At 36.3% G+C, this 18,966-nt stretch overlaps 1 protein-coding gene across 1 annotated transcript in view; it reads right to left on the bottom strand.

The window, feature by feature from the left end:
* Lyst (lysosomal trafficking regulator) overlaps window positions 1–18,966 on the bottom strand; it is a 154,363-nt gene that overhangs the window by 84,676 nt on the left and 50,721 nt on the right. The window contains exons 12-19 of the mRNA XM_048460925.3: window positions 17,542–17,651; window positions 15,693–16,119; window positions 13,718–13,862; window positions 12,351–12,524; window positions 8,155–8,315; window positions 6,482–6,672; window positions 3,262–3,507; window positions 768–941 (exon numbers count right to left, since the gene is read on the bottom strand). Coding sequence (XP_048316882.3) covers window positions 768–941; window positions 3,262–3,507; window positions 6,482–6,672; window positions 8,155–8,315; window positions 12,351–12,524; window positions 13,718–13,862; window positions 15,693–16,119; window positions 17,542–17,651 — 1,628 coding nt within the window. The remainder of the gene's footprint in view (window positions 1–767; window positions 942–3,261; window positions 3,508–6,481; window positions 6,673–8,154; window positions 8,316–12,350; window positions 12,525–13,717; window positions 13,863–15,692; window positions 16,120–17,541; window positions 17,652–18,966) is intronic.

Here is an 18,966-nt window from a genome sequence, read left to right as displayed (position 1 = left end):
TGATCAAAATATATTATGTACATGCATGAAATTCCCAAATAACAAATAAAATACTATATAACAAAAACTAACTGCCAGATTTGAGCGGGAAAAATGGCTCAATTGATAAAGCATTTGCCTCACAAACATGAGTACTTGACTTCAACAACTCTTGTTAGAGTTAGATGTGGCCATGCACAGTGGGAGCAGCACTAAGGCAGGGCAGAGACCAGGAGATTTAGGCAAGCTGAAGTGATGAACTTCAGGTTCATTGTGAGAGTCCTGTCTCAAAAAATAAAGTTGGAGAGCTAGAGGAAGACACCTGACATTAACCTCTGCCCTGCGTGAACATGCACACGCATCTGTTTGTGTGTTCATGTATGTGCACACACTAACAAGTACACACATATCATAAGCCCTCAAACATGACAAATAACAACAACAAATCCTAACACTGCCTGACCACAGTAGTGCATCTCTGGAGAAATAGACACATGGGAGTTAGATAAACAACTACATTAGCCCACAGAACACAGGGGTTGGCTTGGAGTACACTTGTGGTCTATTTAGAGCGAAATTTCTTATAGTTTATTTTCCTTTCCAAAAGTCTTTAGAAAAAAGAAAAATATAAGTATTCTGAAAAGGATCAGAAGAGTACCTTGGTTTCAGTACATAATATTAGTGAGTTTTCTTCATTTACTAGCAACATAAAATGCTTATGGGAGATTTTGACAAAAGGTGAGTGTCACTGCATAGAAACCACAAGAACAAATTTTGTGAGGTCATACCTTCAAAATGTGAAAGCCAACAACACATTTCTGCTTGACCAACACTTGATGAATCATAGAAAGTCCATTACAGTTTTCCAGTTCATGTGCTCTCTGCTGGCTATACTTAATCAAAGATAATATAACCCGCAGTGCTAATGCTTGAGTTTCTTCACAGCCACTGAGTTCAACAACCTGAAAACAAAAGGTTGATGTTTTTCTCTTGATCTGTTAATAGTAAAAATTTAATGTGTGTGATTATCTATAATAATGTCAAGATATTTTTAATGCTTACACTATAACTAAGAATTGTAAGTAAGTAAAACTGAAAGAAAATCATAAATCTCATTCTTTTTCATCTCTCAAAATACTAAAATGATCAAAGGTAACACTGACATAGAGATCAGTAACAGCTTATACTTAGTAATCTGAAACAAGATCATAGAACTTGAATTTCCATGGTCAATCATGAAACAGGCTAAACATGATGTGCTGGGGGAGGGCCATAAAGAAGCAAAGTGTGCAACGTACCAGTGAGAGCTCCTGCCTAACATAAAGTCAAGGGAAAAAATAAAAGCCACATATTGTGCCTAGCACTACAGTTCAATTAATGTCTCTGATACCTCAGACTTTTAAGAACCAGGCATGAGAAACCATGTCTCGAAAACAAAAACAAAAACAAAAAAGCCCAGTGCTGGTGGGGCACACCTTTAATCCCAGCACTTGGGAGGCAGAGGCAGGTGGATCTCTTTAAGATCAATGCCAGCCTGGTCTACAGAGTGAGTTCCAGGACAGCCCGGACTACATGAAGAAAATCTGTCTCAAAATACAAGACAAAACAAAACAAAACTAGAATCCAAAACAAACAAACACACAAAAAAAGAACCAGGCATGACTATCATGATAAAAGTGAAAAAAAAAAAAAACAGGACTGAGATTTCTACTGCATATATATTAGGATCTTACACAGTACCCACTTTTGATTCCTCTGCTGCTTCCTTAAGGAAGGCTATACTGAGAAGCTAACCTGAAGAGAAAGCCAGACTCTGCCTAGAAAACAGGGATAAGAGGGAATGAGCACAGGGCACATCTAGAAGGGCACAGGCCTACACTGGAATGCATAAAGAAGGTACATGTTCCTATGTTCCTGTTAGGCAGGAAATTAGGCTGAAAGAAAGGCTGCATATGTAAGACTTTCAGGGAAAATACATTTTATCTTTATAGGAAGCAAAAGGATACTGGACACAATTTCTAAATTTTAAATGTGAAAACAAACTCTAAAATGTTCTAAAGGATCATAAATGTATGTAAATATCAATTAAATCTTTTTAGGATCTAATTATATTTACCACCTGGCTAAAACAAGAAAAACCAAGGACACACATTTGAAATTATAATGTAAAAAGAGATCGCAACATATTGATTAGGAGTTAAATGAAAGTTTACTTTTGAAATATTAATGGAAAATCTATTCACCTAGATACTAGATAGGAGAAAAGCAGTGTGAGCATGGCAAGACAAGGATACACACTAAGGTAGGTAAGACTAGCAAGATTTAAAAAACCAAATAAACTCTAACAACAATAAATGCTGATATACGTTACTGCAAAATTTAGATCAAGTGGCCCCATTAAAGGAATCAAGCTAGATACGCACATACTGTGAAAATCTGATGATGTTTTAGAAGCTATACTTAGGGATAAATGACATCCTAAAGATAAAGGAAGATCAAAGTTGCTTTAATTAAACAGGAACATAAATGTGAGGAAGTAGAAATTATATTATAAAAATGAGGTTATTTGTGCCCACATTGTGCTTTTCAGCAATTCTTAAAATAGAAAGAATGAAATTATGAACTGCTCATTATCAGGAAAAATATTCTTCCTGCCTATAAGTAGCTAAAAAGAAAAGATAAATAAATGGTTTATCTTAAAATGGAATCAAAGTTTTGTCTCTTTCATCTTGAAAAAGAAGAAAACATGTTTTGTGGCTGCACAGATGGCTCAACAGTTAAAAGACCTTCCTGCTTTTCCCGAGGACCTGAGTTTGGTTCCTAGCACCCATATCAGGTGACTCACGACGGCATGTACCTACAGCTCCAGGGACTCCCATGCTCTTCTCTGGCCTCTATCAGCATCTACACATATGTGTGAATACACATACATAAACACATACACATAATGAAAAATTGTTTTTAAAAAGAAAAATCTTTCACATTATTAGAATAGCATATATTTTCTTTCCAAAGATAATTTTAAATCTCATATATTTAACATTTACTTGTTCTAACTATAGTTGTAGATAATAAAAAACTTCTAAAATCTCCATAAATTAAAATAAACCTTAATCATTCTTGGCAGAAAGCATGCTATCATCAGTAATATGTAATTAATTTTTTGTCTTAAAGTTTTACATAGTGTAGTACAGCTGTTTCGGTATTCTACAAGAAGCCCTTCAATTTATCAATAAAAGAGAGGGGCTTCTGTTCTGAGAAAGCTATAATTATGATTCTTACCCTAGCAAAGAGAAAAACAAATACACCAGCCCCACCAATCTCATGCAGAATGCCCTGGATGGTTTTACATTCCATAGGCCGGAGGCTTTTGAGTTGAGAAGGTTCTAGCAAGATGCTCTGGGCTTCCTTTGAGCTGAAGGGTCTCTGGGAGAGCTGAGTTTTCACTTGACCCTTGAGTCGGATCACGGGCTCATAGATGGTGTACTGAGCAGGACAGTAAGCTGTATAAACAACTGAAAGACTTTCCTAAAACACAAACATTTTCCTTTAGTGACAAAACAAATTTTAAAATGTTAGCTATCAACTAGTAAATAAGAATTTCAACATAAAAAGATGCTTAACTAATTTTAATTTTTAAAAAGATAGTCACCATACTAAACAAAGATGGACAGAGAAGCTTAGCTTCTTCCTACAACAGAAATGATAAGCTAATAATGCTGTGACCAATAACATGAACTACAGCTAAGGATTTTAGCTTTGATACATTCAGAATAAATATGAGATTAAAATATAAGACACTAATTACAACTAAGTCTTCTCATTATTCAGAGAGCGTTTTTTATTAGTTCTATAATCAAACTCACATAGATAAGACCTTACATATTTAACACAGGAGAGCTAAGTCTTCTGTTGCATTCGGCTTACTTGTAGCACTGTTTCAGCTCTTAGAAACGTGAGAGCTCTGGGTTAACTTACCCCAAGTTTTTATTTTGGATTTGCTCACAGAGTGCCTTCTTAGTTAAAAGTATCTAGGGAGAGGAAAAGCTGTAGGAGTTAGAGGAGATGGAGGATACCACGAGAACATGGCCCACCAAATCAACTAAGCGGACTCACGTTGGCTCACAGAGACTGAAACAGCAAGCACAGGGCCTACATGGGTCTGTACCATGTGCCCTGCATATATACTATGGCTGTTAGCTTGGTGTTCTTGTGGGACTCCTAAGAGAGGGAGCAGTGAATCTCTGACTCTTTTTGCCTGTTCCTCAGATGTTTTTCCTCATGTTGGATTGCCTTGTCTAGCCTCCATTTGAGGGCGTTCACCTTGTATTCTTGTATCTTGTTTTATCCTGTCTGGCTATTGTCTCTTATAGGCTGCTCTTTTCAGAAGAGGAAACCAAGGGACAGTGGATCTGGGGAAGAAGGGAGGTAGAAGGTAGCTAGGAGGAGTAGATGGAGGAGAAACTGTAGTTGGGATATACTGTATGAGAGAAGAATCTATTTTTAATTTTAAAAAGTCTATAATTAGTGATCCTAGAGAAGCTAAATAAGAAGGTGAACCCAAAGAAAATCATATAGTTATCCTCCTGGATATTGGAAGTAGACAAGGATGCCAGGCAAAACTTGGGTGCACGGGGGTGTGGGGGGGTGGATGTAAGGGGAGATGGGGAGAGAGAAGGGAGAAGGGGAGGATTCAGGAGAGCTTGGGGGAACGGGATGGGTGGGATGGAGGAAGGGTGGATATGGGAGCAGGGAAGTAAATATCTTAATTAAGGGAGCCATTTCAGGGTTTGCAAGAGACTTGTCTCTAGAGGGGTTCCCAGGTCCAAGGAGAGGTCCCCAGATTGTTCCTTGGGCAGCAGAGGAGAGGGTGCATGAACTGGCCTTGTCCCATAGCCACACTGATGAATATCTTGCACATCACCATAGAACCTTCATCTGGTGATGGATGGAGATAGAGACAGAGACCCACATTGGAGCACTGGACTGAGCTCCCAAGGTCCAAATGAGGAGCAGAAGGAGGGAGAACATGAGCAAGGAAGTCAGGATCACAAGGGGTGCGTCCACCCACTGAGACGGTGGGACTGATCTAATGGGAGCTCACCAAGGCCAGCTGGACTGGGAGTGATGGAGCATGTGATCAAAATGGACACTCTGAATGTGGCTGGCAATGAAGGCTGACGGAGAAGCCAAGGACAATGGCACTGGGTTTTTATTCTACTGCATGGACTGACTTTGTGGGAGCCTGGTTTGTTTGGATGCTCACCTCTACAGACCTGGATGGAGGGGGGAGAACCTTGGACTTCCCACGGGGCAGGGAACCCTGACTGCTCTTAGGACTAGAGAGGGAGGTGGAGGTGGAGAGGGGAAGGGAAAAGGGAGGTGGAAATTTTTAATTAATTAATTAATTAAAAAAAGAAAAAGTCTCTGAATAGTTTTTTTTCAGTTAGAACTAATTTTCACACTGTCAGCACAAGTAAACAAAATTAAGTCAAAATTTCAATATTTCTCCTTACAGATAGTAGTTTCAGCCAGCATGGATCCATGTCAAACTCCTCAGAGCTACACCTCAAAGAAGTCAGAGAGGATCCTGAGCTTTGATCACTTACAAGAAGTCACAGAAGTTTAAGTAGTCTCATTAAGCATAGCACATATCTTATCCATACACAAGTTAAGCCAATAATAATCTGGTATAGCTGACTGGTGCTATTAACAAAAATCCCCACCAGTAGCTCCTGAACTATGCACTAGTAAGGCAAAATAAAAGAATAGTGTGAAGAAGCAATAGAGAAAAATTAGCACTACTTTGAAGGCAAAATTCCCACTTTAGACTGATATTAAAGAGTAGTTATCTAAGCCCTGAATATATGCAATTATTTTTTATTTTGTGTCTGTGCACATGTACATGTTATAACATGCATATGGTTTTCCTTCTACCTTTACATGGGTTCCAGAGTTCCAGTCCAGGTCACCAGACTTGCACAATAAGCCTCTTTACTCACTGAACCACTTCTTGGTTCCCAAATATGTGCAATTACAAATAATATTATAAGTGAGTCTTTGTACTTATTTCTAAGTATGAAAAAGAATGGAATGTTTGTTTTCTTTTTCAAAAAAGAGTATGTCAGGCTAAAAGTGGTAAATTTTCAATATATTATACACATTTTTCTTGAAAGATTATTAGGTATAAAATATAAAATATAAACTAAACTAATAGAATTGCTATATAAATATAATTCCAAGTAAATGAGACTATATATATATATATGCATGAAACAAGTTTAACAAGAGATTAAAGTGTTTCACAATATTTTTAGCAAAAAAACCCACATTCTAAGAACAAAATGGAAAACTTTATGAATCTATCTCAATGCTAATTACACATGCCAATGAACATATCCACACAAACCTGCCACAATGTAAAAGTTTACAAAACTAAATGCCAATGAACATACCTACACAAACCTGTTACAATGCAAAACTTTATAAAACTAAAACTTACAATTAAGAAACCAATATCCACATCTTTCTTGGTCATAAAGAGGTCTCTGATTTGTTCACATCTTAAAATTTCTTTATTAATATATTTGGAGTAGTCAATCACTGGCTTCCCATATTTACATGGCATTATGGATGTGTAATTGGGTCCACAAGCATATAGGTAAAAGGCCTCTTGTGATCCAATTTTAGCTCCTGGGTAGCAGAAAAACAAAGCTAGTTATTTAAAACATTTCAAGTAGGATTTTTTTATATATATAGCAAGAAAATGAGGTAGGAGCATGGGTATGCCTGTCTGCTGGATTCTTTCAGTTGTCCACTATATCTTACAAAACTCATAAAGGATCAATTTCCAAATGAGTGTAAGGATAAACTAACCTATGTCAACTATGTTCAAGAGGCATGGATGTATATAAACTGGGATGTTTTGGTAAAATTCCTACTTGTTCCTTAAGACAGTAAACTGTAATTTAACCAAGCTTGGGTTTGTTTTGCCTTGTTAAATTAAAACTTAAAATTTTTTGATGAAAATATTTCTTGATATATTTCATTTTAAAATGATATTTGAATTGATGCTTTTATGTGCCAGGCTTAATAGTTTTTAAATGGATTTCAGTGTTCTTGCATAAATTTGCTATTTGAATAGAATATACTAAAATCATAAATAAAAGAGGGGCTGGAGAGGTGGCTCAGAGGGCAAGAGCACTGACTTTTGCAAAGGATGACAGTTTACAACCTCCCGTGGCTCCAGCTACACCCCTGTCTTCTGATCTCTGTGGGAACCAGGAGCATATGTGGTACACAGTCACATAAGCAAGCAAAATACCCATACAGAAAATAAGTAAATCTTTAAGTCATAAATAAGAGACAACCATTCTAGGTTTACTAGTTCTGACTTTGCACTTCCCAAGACTACAAAGTAATGTTGATTAAATTTATGAGACGATTCTACATCATCATGTTCTATCATTATGGGAAGTCAGGGAAGGAACTCAATCAAGGAACTTGGAAGCAGAAACTGCAAAAGGGACCACACAGGAGCGCTGTTTACTGGCTTGCTTGTCATGGCTTACTTAGCCACCTTTCTTAAACAACCCAGGCATAACTGCCCAGGGGTGGCACAGCATAGTAAACTGGGCCCTTTTACATTAATCATCAATCAAGACAATGGCAAACAGATTTCAACAGGCTAGTTGGATGGAAGCAACTCCTTAGTTGAGATTCTCCCTTCCCAAGTGTCTGTAGTTTGTGTTTACAAAAACAAAACAACAACAAAAAGTACTGCTGCGTATGCCTGTAATCCCAGCACTCAGAAGACCCCAGTAGGAGAATCTCAAATTCAAGGCTACACAGTTAGATGGCATCTAAACGAAAAATACCGTGTATGAAACCTTCAAATAATTAATAAAATATCATTTACTCACCATGAAAAACTAAATAAAATAAAAATTTATGGGATGAGGTTAGAAGCTACATCATCTCCACATCATACAGCAATTGTAAGAAAATGTTCAGCTATAAAATAAAAATATCCTGAAAGGGAATCTATGAATTTTGGAAATACAGTACTTATTAAACATTAGACAATGAGGAAAGAACAGGATTGTTGTAGGGTTAATTTATGTAGGACATGGTAATTTAGAGAAAAGTTTGGAAATACTTCATGGGAAAATATACCATTGAAGAGGAGCAAGTTTCCAAGGTCCCATTTTCCAGCTAATTGCAGAAATTCATCTTGGGATGTTAAGCAATGACCAATCATACAAAATGTTTTATTGCTGTCTGATGATAAGCTTGTTTTTCTTGGAAGCACAAAATCCAAGATGACATCAGTCTTCCTACATTAAAAAAAATTAAGTTAATGATTTTTGGAAATACCGTGAATGCTTAATGAGGGGACATTTCTGAACTTTTCTAGGTCCTGAAATGTATTCCTGACAACGGGAGGGAAAAGAGGGTAGCCTTCTGTCTCTTGGTCAGAGGTGCTGGTGGTCCACAGGCTGCAGGCAGTGCCTAGGGATCCTACATGTTGGCCAGAGAAAGAAAACACACATTTGCTATAAACTGTCTTTGTCACATGACTCCTACACGTGTGCCTTCCTATTCACAGAAACAAAGTAATCATCTTCCCTTAATTTGTCAAAAACTCTCTTGTCATGGCAGTAATTCCTAAGATTTCATATCCTCCATGAATCACTGATCATGAATCACATGATCCTCCAGTTGGGATCACTGTATCTAACCTCTGAAATGCCAACAATTTTGTATTTTGATTTCAAATGCTAAGGATTACAGAAATTTTGTTTGGTCTTCTCTTTTTCTTTAAAAGTTTGTCAGGAATTCTTACCTAAAACAGTCAGAAAAGGTAAAAGTAAGGCTTTCTCACAGAAACACTAAGACCGAGAGGACTTCATTGCCTGGAGAAACGGCCAAGTGCAAGCACACCTGTATTTCAGGAAATCTCTAAACTCCATAGTAAGGTAATGAGGGTGCCCTATTAAGGCAAAACCTAAAATTTGGAAAACTGAAACTTAGCCTACACCACTAACTTACCTTCAGAAATTAAACTTTTTATACATTTATTTTAAAACCTTAGTATCTGATCCATATTTAGTAAATAAATGCAACTATATTAATAGTAATATCTTTTACTTTTTAAAATTACATTTACAAATGTGTATATATCTGTGTGTACATATGCACACTAAGGTGCACAGAGACATTTGTAAGAGTTGATTCTCTCAATTGAGGTTCAGGAATCAAACTCAGGTTGTTAGGCTTGGTGGCAAGTACCTTATCCTGCCAAGTCAGCTCACCAGCACAAATAAAAAATAGGAAAATATGTACATAAAATTAATTAAAGTAATTATTGGTATACTGGTATACATAAGTAATTTGCAATATATTAGCAATTGTTAACATATATAATTAATTAATATAAAAATTAAATACTGTATAATTAATATATAGTAATAAAGAAAAGAAATGAGACAATCTATGACTGTCTCATTTGTGGGTCAATAAATGGGCCAATGATTAAAACACTACTGCCATCTAGTGACATTATGATTTACTTTTCTTAGGTGTGCAAGAAAACCTGCAAGATGAACATAAAATAAACACAGCAAACATGAAGTGCATCTGTGCCATATACTTCTACTGCATTTGTGTGTCTCTGATGCTAAGAAATTATTTTCCACTATCATTATGTGGGTTTTTTTTTTGTTATCTTTGTTCATTTCTCTAAGGTAGTCTCCCTCTGTAGTCTAGGCTGGCCTTGAACTCACAGCAACCCTCCTGCCTCAACTTCTACAGTGCTGGAATTACAGGTGTGAGTCACGATTTTGGTTTGTTATTTATTATTAAAATGGCCTCTTGAAATGCATTCTTTGTAGATATTAAACTATGTCGTTTCTTAAATAACAAAGAACTAAATTTAAATCAACAAAATAGTATTATTGGTCTGTCATTTATTCATTGATATGTTAACAATGAAACTAATTTCTACCAACTGAAAAGGAAATTTCTTCAAAGCAAAGTAAAATTAGTAAGTGGGAAAGGAAAGAGAGGGCAATGCGTGACTTGAAAGACTACTCACTAACTTCAGAGCTATCCATGACAATCTTATCTTTAACTCCAAAAGTGCCTAGTAACTAGTGTATGGTCTCCATACTCACCAGATATCCCGAGGAAAAAAAGAACTGGAGGAGGAGCACAGCATAAGGTTTACAGCATGAGCCCCATCTAGGCTCAGAGCCTTGGTTCAAGTTTTACCTATATTCCTTCCGTGTGGCACAGCTCTGGTCTCATCTGAGCATGTCAAATAGTGTCAATAATATACTTACTTCATAGTGTAGTGGGGAGGATAAAATGATGTACAGTGCAAAGACTTCGTACAATGAGTGGCACTTGTTACTACCTCAAGAAATGAGGAGAGTGTCTAAGAAGAAAGGGGCCTATCTCCAACTCTAATAGTTCCAACCCAAAACATTGGGTTTCTGAAAAGAAATTTACTAATTGGTTATAGCTGCCATTCAGGGTTAGGCAGGTGTGAATACTATTTGGAAGATGGGTATCAACTTCAGTTATGTTTTTAAATGTATTTTCTTCAATGAATCAACAATACTGAACTTGGGTTTAACTTCCTGTAGTAGATACGATGAGTTATCCCAAAGCCATTTACTAAGTCCTTCTTCCCTGTCCGTCTCAGTGATTGAAAAGTTGATGGATCTAAATAAGCAGTGCTTGCAGCCTCCTACAGCAGTGCCACACCTGACACGCAGTAATTCCTTGATAAACACCTTAATTTGTACTAAGAATATATGTGACTTCTATGATTTAATCTATTTTGAATGAGAAGATAAGGAGATAATGTAGATAAAGCTCCTAGCAAAAGGCCTGCAATATAACAAGCATATAACACATAACAGACTTCTATTAAAAAATAAAACTATATTTATCAGCTTAGCACTCAGACCTGCCAAGCTTTTCCACCTTGTCTACCCACTTTTCTTTCTCACGACTTAACTGAGACTCTTTCAGCCACTTCAATGCTCTCCCATGATAAACTAGTTTTAAATTCTACATCTTTCTACATGCTACTTCACTTAATTCTTTCAAATCCAAGGTACCTTATAATATATGCTGGTTAGTTTTGTCAGCTTGGCATAGTCACCCAGGAAGGAGGAATCTATTGAGGAACTGCCTCTATCAGACAGACTGTGGGCAAGTATGTGGGACATTTCTTGATCGTTGATTGATGGAGGACCTATACTGTGGGATGTGAAATCCCTAGGCAGGTAGTCCTTTGCTATTTATGAGAGGCTAGCATGGGAGTAAACAGCATTCCTCTGTGTTCTCTACTTCAGTTTCTGTCTCTGGGTTTTTGCCTTGCACTCCTGCCCTGACTTTCCTTAATGATGGACTGTTATCTGTATCTAAATAAATCCTTTTCTCCCTGAGAGAGAAAGCAAACTAGGACATAGTTCATTCAGGGTTAATTTTTACATTAAGATCATCTACAAAATGTTTATTAACTTGGTTGTGAAGTCTGTGTGGTAAAAGTTATGCAGTATTGTACCCGAATCTGTTACCTTACATAGTTCTAGGACCTAAGTCTATTATCAGATATAATGCTTTATATTCTTCTCTAGTCATTTTAATTTCTTTAAATCTCAATTTAATTTAGGCATAAGTCTTCTTATTCAATTAATTTAAAGAATTCCTTATGGATTCATCCTTGTAATATATATGGGTTTGAGGGAGAATGCTAAATATCCTATAATTACTTACCTAGTATATATTGTTCATAAATATCTAATGCTCAGGTTTTGGGCTTGCTCCTCATACCTAAATATAGTAAACCATGATATTCACCAGAGGTTGGTCTCAGTCATTCCACAGATACCAAAGTTGAAAATGCTCAAATCCCTTATAGGCAACGCCATATATGCATATAACCTACATACAATTTCTTATATATATTAAGCTATCTTTAAGTTACTTACAACACCTAAAATAAATGCCTTATAAATAGATGCTACATTTTATCGCTAAGAAAATAACAAGAAGGCAATACTGCACATGCTCATCATAGATGCAATTCTCAAATATTTCCAGTCTGATGCTGGCTGAATCCTCAAGAGCAGAATTCATGGACAATTTTCAACATGGAATTTGTTATGGAAATATACCATAGTAAATCTTCTCCCATAGAAGAATTATTATGTTTTAAAGTAATAAACAAAAAAGTCCAATTTTGATATGAATTTTTTTAGTACATATTAAATTTTACCTAGTCTGCAATGTTTCAGGAATGAAGACAAAAGTTAAAACTGTAACTGAGAAGAATATTTTCTGAGAATGTTTAATACCTCTGTCCAGAGACCCATATAGAGATTTCCCCATGGACATTCTTTTTCCCTTGAGGATGCTGAAGATAGGTAAGTACCAAGTGCTGCCATTTGCTTGGAAAGAAAATGTTCTCCTGTGATTCAACTTGTGCTAGAGAAACAGCTTTCATGTCATCATTTGAATCTATGCACACACTGTAGGAAAAAAAATCACAGGTCAAAAACATGAAAATTCTGATCTTAATAGTTAACATATACACTGCAACTGTAATTCTCAATATGTGGGATTAAAAGAACACTTCTATTTTAAAATAAAGTGAGAAAGTCAGTAGGTCTCTGCTTCCTCAATTTATAAACTAAAATGGATTAGACTCACTGGCTGATGTTAATAATTTGGGCAATTATTTCTAGAAATCAGTTTGTAAAATAATTTTGTACTTACGTATATATTGTCTATTTTAGAAATTACAATGTAGTAATTGGTTAACAAAGAATTAATATATACTGTAATAAATGTCTAAATATCAGAATAAACTGGATGCTAACTCACTCTGCAGGTTTACTAAAAGAATAAGGAGAAATGTATGTGGAAAAACCTAGTAACATTTATAATATCTATAAAACAAAATCTAAATAACATACTGGCTTTAATTTTTATTTTTAGAAAGATATGCTAAACTGGTAAATTGCCCTGTGCTGTTTGAGCTGACTGAGAAGCTGGCTCTGGAAGGAGAGACACCACACCCCATTTCAAACCCAAGTATGTGTGTCTCAAAATGTTATTTTGTCCAGACACAGGTTGGCCCCTTAGCCCTGTGATAGGGAAAAAGGAGAACAAGAAAATAGCACAAGAATAAAAACACTGTGCACTTAAGAGCAAAAGGAGAATGAACTGTTCAAGTGAAAACAATGTGCCCTCGAGAACAGCTAAATGGCTAAATGGAGAAACACTTTTCAGCAGAAGTTACTATCCTTATTGCATGGCATAAAAATGGTTGTTGTAGTAGTACAGGAAGCTGGAAGTCCATTTACAGAGAGTATCCTGTCTGCATGCAAACCTCTCAACCAGGAATGCCAGCAAGACTGTTTTCAGCATGATCTCTGCAGTCATTTCTGCTGGATGCCTAAGCACCTGATTTGATAACGCTACTATTGCCAATTGGACTACTCCAGTCACTCTACTGCATGCCATAAGCACTTGATTTCCCATGTTTTGCTCTCTGTCTATTGGCAGATAGAACTGATGTGCTGTCTGATAATCGTTCTTCTAATTTTTCTTTTTTCTAAAGATATTTAATAAGATTGTTCATATAAATATTATTCAATAATTTTTACATAAATTATTTAAATACATGACCTATTTATTAAGAGTTAAGGATAATCAATACCGGAAGATAAAAGTGCCACTGTGGGGATCAGCCCACACTTGGATCATCAACGCTTTGGATCCCAATGAAATCAAATGAATACAGCCATCTTCTATGAGTCTGTCACCAGGATTGATGGATTCTGTACCTTCTGGTTTATCACCTTCTGTGAGAAAAAAACATTAGAATCATCCATCAAATAGTTCATAAAAACTGTGTGGAAAGTGAATTTAAAAGAATACAATTCATGTTGGTTTCTACCCCAAATTCATGTTGGTTAGCTACCCCAAATGTCTGAACCTGTTTCAGGCAATATTTCCAAAAGTTTAGTGTTAACGTCAAGAGAACACAGTGGGTAATAAACAATGTTTTAAAAATTATTAAATGATTTAAAATGCATGATCACTGAGGTCAATTATGAGCAGGACTGCTGAAGGACTGTAATTAGCTACACTCTGCTCCAAGCTTCTGCTTTTTTGGTTTGAACCACTATAATATGTGGAGGTCCAAAAATGTGAGCCTATTTCCACCTTGACCAAACATCAGAGAGTTGGAACTTACCTCTATTCCTTCAAGGTTATTGGGTTTCAACCTCAAATCAAGGTCCCACTTAGATTCAGATCAGGGAGGTCTGCTCTCCTCAAGACTATTGCCAGCAGGTGTGGCTAATAGAGAAGTACATACATTTCTACCTCAAACAAAAGTCTATAAAGATCCAACTAAGGTTCCAATTCCTTTAAAGAGGTAACATTGGATTTCACCCAGGGAGTGGTGGTTTGCCTAGAGAACGTTTGGTTTAGGGTGTGAGTGTGACTTGTTTTGTCCTAGCAACAGAATATTTAACTATGGATGTACCCCACAACCTTCAACTGGTCTGTTCATTTCCTTGTTCATATTAAAACAATTTTTATCTTACTCCTCCTACCTCTTGGGGTTAGGGTATTTTAAGCAATTGGAAATTAAACATGGGCGATTTCAGTATTCACTGGAACTCCCTCCCAGTACTATTGTATGCTTTTCTGTTTTATTATTTCCACACACGTCTTCATATTCTTCACTAATATTTCTAAATCTTCATGCCCCTACCCTGGCAAATGTTATTTTTGTCGAGGCTGGTCCCCAACAATAATATGTCTGACCCTGGTCTAGGCAGCACACAATCAACAAATGCCTTGCACTACCAAAATTTACTTGGTCCTTGTTAGAAAGGTATGATCCCTGATATAATAATCTTATTAAAACTCTTTTTTAAAAAGTTGTAGAGCTTGAATGGTCAGTATTTAGAATGGTGGGTAACCTTTGAATAAGAGTGCAAAGGGATGCTGAAACTCTCTCTCCAGCTAATGGAAATGTTTGTAGGCTTTGGGTTAGAGCTGGTTATTCTTCCCAATGCCATCTTACCACTTAAATCTTGAACTACCTGAGTATGTATGATGAGCTATTTGTTACTATGATGTGACTTTACATTAAACTAAGAAATACTAAAATACACAGTGCATGTCCAAAGGCTCAGATTTTAAAGAATGGGAACACTATCAATCATTAGATTATATAAATGTCAGTCATCATTTTCAACAGATTAAAAAAAATATACAACTAGTTTCTAAGACTATTCCCTCTACCTTCTGTATATCCTAAGAAACTGTTGTATGCCTAAGAAAGAAGAGAACAAAAACAAGATGTAGTTTCAAAACAGTCGAACAGTATTTTTTCAATTATTGATGAACTCTGTCCTAAATCTGGAGAAGAACTATTGCATATAAATGTTCAGGAATAGGAACTAGGAAGAGGCCACTGAGGTAAGACACAGAATGAGAAGAACTTGAAATAAAAGTGGCTATAGGGTTTTATTTATTCCTTTTCTAGTATCGCAGGGCCCACACTATTACAATAATGGGACTGCTAACTTCAGCAGCAGTTGTAGAGACAGGGTATCCCTATATGTAATGGCTATTTAAAGAGTTTTAGTGTACAGATCAGACCCCTGCCATCATACCTGATCCTTCAAAACTGCTGTCTTGTAGAACTGATGGTTTGTTTCTTTTCTTTACCTTCTTTCCTCTTTCTGAAGCACTCTCCGATTCATGGACATACTCCACATTAAACCACAGAGAAACACTAAATCCTTCTGACAGGTGTGGCCAGCAGTTCTGCCCCAGCAATGGTAGGTGGATTGGGGCTATGTGCCAAGAGGACAGCAGCCGAGAGGGAAAACTCTCTCTGTCAGACTCTTTCTTGCCTCGGGAAAGACGTGCTCTTCTCAATAAGCCTAAGGCTTTACTGTTAAGAATCCCAGGAGACTTTTGTGGTGAGATACCATTGCTTAAACTAGCTGTATGTAGCAAAGGGAAGGTTAGATACTGCGAAGGGCTCATAGTAAAATCACTTTCAACAATTTTCCGAATACCAAGGAGAAGAATTTCCTAGAGAAAAAAAAAAAGCAAGTAAAAGTTTATAATCTTGTAACCAGACCTCTAATAATCTCAAAATTCAGGTTATAGGTAAAAATACAAACATACCTGCATTAGTAGTCTTTTAATTTAAATAGCATATCTATCATATCTTCAAAATTTTAAGGTTTATTTAAGATAAGAATATAGAGATTTAATTATTATATAATCTCTTGATAAATTTGGTTTAAATTTTGGTATTTTATGGTACAAATCTAATATTTATGAGTAGCTTTTAAGTATTATAAATGAAATACAATAATTATATCAGGAATTATTTCTATAAAACAAGGTTATTACTTTCTTATGGTATTTCAAAATTATTTTTAAGATTTATTAATGTGTGTGTGTGTGCATGCAAACATGCCTGCCTGTCTGAGCAGATGCCTGAAGAATCCAGGAAATGGGATCATATCCTTTGGAGCTGCCTGAAGTGGGTGCCAAGCAGCAAGCACTCCAGTTGCTGAGACATCTTTCTAGTCCCATAACTCCAATATTTTTAAGTGAGGGATACAACCTTACGCGCTCTCAGATTCCTAAATGATCAACTACATAAAGCTGAATGCTCAGCTACTATCCAAGTTATGTCATTTTTTTCCCTAGCCAGGGAAAATTTCTATCATTTGTTTTTGGGGGACTAAAGTAAAGTTTTAAGGTTTTTTAGTTTAAATGGAATACAAAAAAAGGAAGAGGTAGAATGTTGAAATGTACATTTAATTAAAAGAAGAGCAACGACAAAACAGCTAAATTAGAAAGTATAAAAGATTAGCCTAGTGCAATGCCTTACTCATGCATAAAGTAATTTCTAATGTTGACCATGATGAGGGGAAGTGTGCTCAAGACAAGCTTCAGGAACAATCCATCAACATACAGCCAGCCCTCAGTAGCCCGCACTGGTGACTACAGCGGGTGAGGAGGCAGGCAGTGAAGTGGACAGGGCTCTAGTCATCCTGCTTCACAGAGGGCAGTCTCCACATTCTAGATTCATCTGCAGACTCTTCCAGTCAAGGCTGCATTATAAAAAACGGGTTTCCTAGCTAAGAGTCACTGAACTATACAGTAATGGGAAGGAAAAAGCAGATAATGATTCTTTAGAAAAAGAACAAATTCAGGATGATTGTTGTTATTCATACTTAAATTCTCTTTAGTAATTAAAATCATAGCATTTCCCAAGCATGAAGGTTGGAGCTGACAGAGGACTAAAGGTTACTGGTTAGTCCAAATCAAAGTGAAATGGTTAAGATATATACAGATAATAAAACTGAATCTATCAAACATAAAACATGGAACTGGCTAAATAGTAGTTACAATATTAAGAGTTTAGTGATTTACAAATTGGTAAAAATACATTCTATTAAAGAATTAGTGAAAATGTAAAAATTCTAGCATATTTACTGTACAAGGAGATTTTTCCAGAAATATTCTCAAAAGAAGGGTTAGCTCTTCTGAACATGTTCTTGAACTCATCAAAGATACCAAGAGATCCACCAATACTCTCTGGCATGCTAAATTTTAAAAAGAGGAAAAAAATTAATACCAGTAACATTTAATTAAAGGAAGAGATAAACAATTTTCATTGAAAGAAATAAACTATTCTCTCATGTGGAATGATTATAAATGATCTAGTTAGTAATCATAAATACTGCTAAGAAAATAGCGAGATAATTAGTGGCAAATGAACCACCACTAATAAAACAACAGATTGTTTAGATTATAACTATCACATAATACTTGAAAATTAAATGACAGAAATAAAAAATAGCAAAATTATATAAATACCACAAGCTATTTATTTTAATTATGTTCTTTATTCTACTAAAGATTTTAGCATAAACAAAAGCAATGGTACACTAATTCATTAAAATTCTTTAAAGTAATAAGTATTTTTATAGATCATTTTATAGTGTTTCAAGTACATCATTACATGTATGCCTCAGCTGCTCCTTACTCCAAAACAGAAAATATGAATTATTCTCTCTACTTTAGACATGACAAAAACAATATGATGCAAAACCTAAGATGTATCTTAAAAGACTGGAGCTTAAGACTAGAAATCCTTCTTAAGTAACCTGTTTCATAAAGGCAATGAGCAGACAGAATAGTGGAAGAGGAAGCATTTCTGAGAGGGCAGCTTGCAAGGAGACAAGAAACTGGCATGGACTTTACCCTCGGATAATTAATGTAAGTCTACTAAAGGTTTTGAATAGAAAAGTAACGAAATCAAAGTTTTCTTAGGTTTCGCTGTTGTTGTTGTTTTAGTTCGAAAACTGACAGGCTTCCCCTTGCCAGCCTCAGCGGGAGAGGTGCCCCCATCCCGAACTGGCCTCAAAGACATCAGCATGAGAAAGCTGACCCCAACCTTCCAAGGCCCTTGGAGGACTGGCCCCCAAGCCTGTCCTTGCAATGGAGAGCTGGCCCTGACCCTCGACTGGTGTGGGAGGGGTATCCCAGAGGCCTAGACTGACCAACTCAGCTACCACCCAAGACCACATTCAGGGCTTTGAGTTGGCTCATTCCAACATCTACACCATCTATGACCTGCTGGAGCACCTAAAGCGACTGGTCCTGTAGAAACAACCCCAGGATCTCCATGATTTTTTTGGAGTAAAAAGTAGGCTATCCAAAAATAATCTCAGTGAGGCTCCAGTATTGATGGTGAACCAGAGGCCAGAGGACTGGAACCAGACCAATGATTCACTGTGATGACCCTTTGCAAGTAAAGCTGTTTGGGCAAAAGGATCTATTGTGTGACATACTGCAGATCCCAAGGCCACTAAGACAAATGAATGAATGGAGAAATAATTTTTTTTAATTTGGGGG

This window comes from Myodes glareolus, chromosome 14 (assembly GCF_982192425.1).
Source record: "Myodes glareolus chromosome 14, mMyoGla1.1, whole genome shotgun sequence".
In the NCBI taxonomy this organism is placed as follows: Eukaryota; Metazoa; Chordata; class Mammalia; order Rodentia; family Cricetidae; genus Myodes; species Myodes glareolus.
This window is presented reverse-complemented; position numbering and strand designations above follow the sequence as displayed.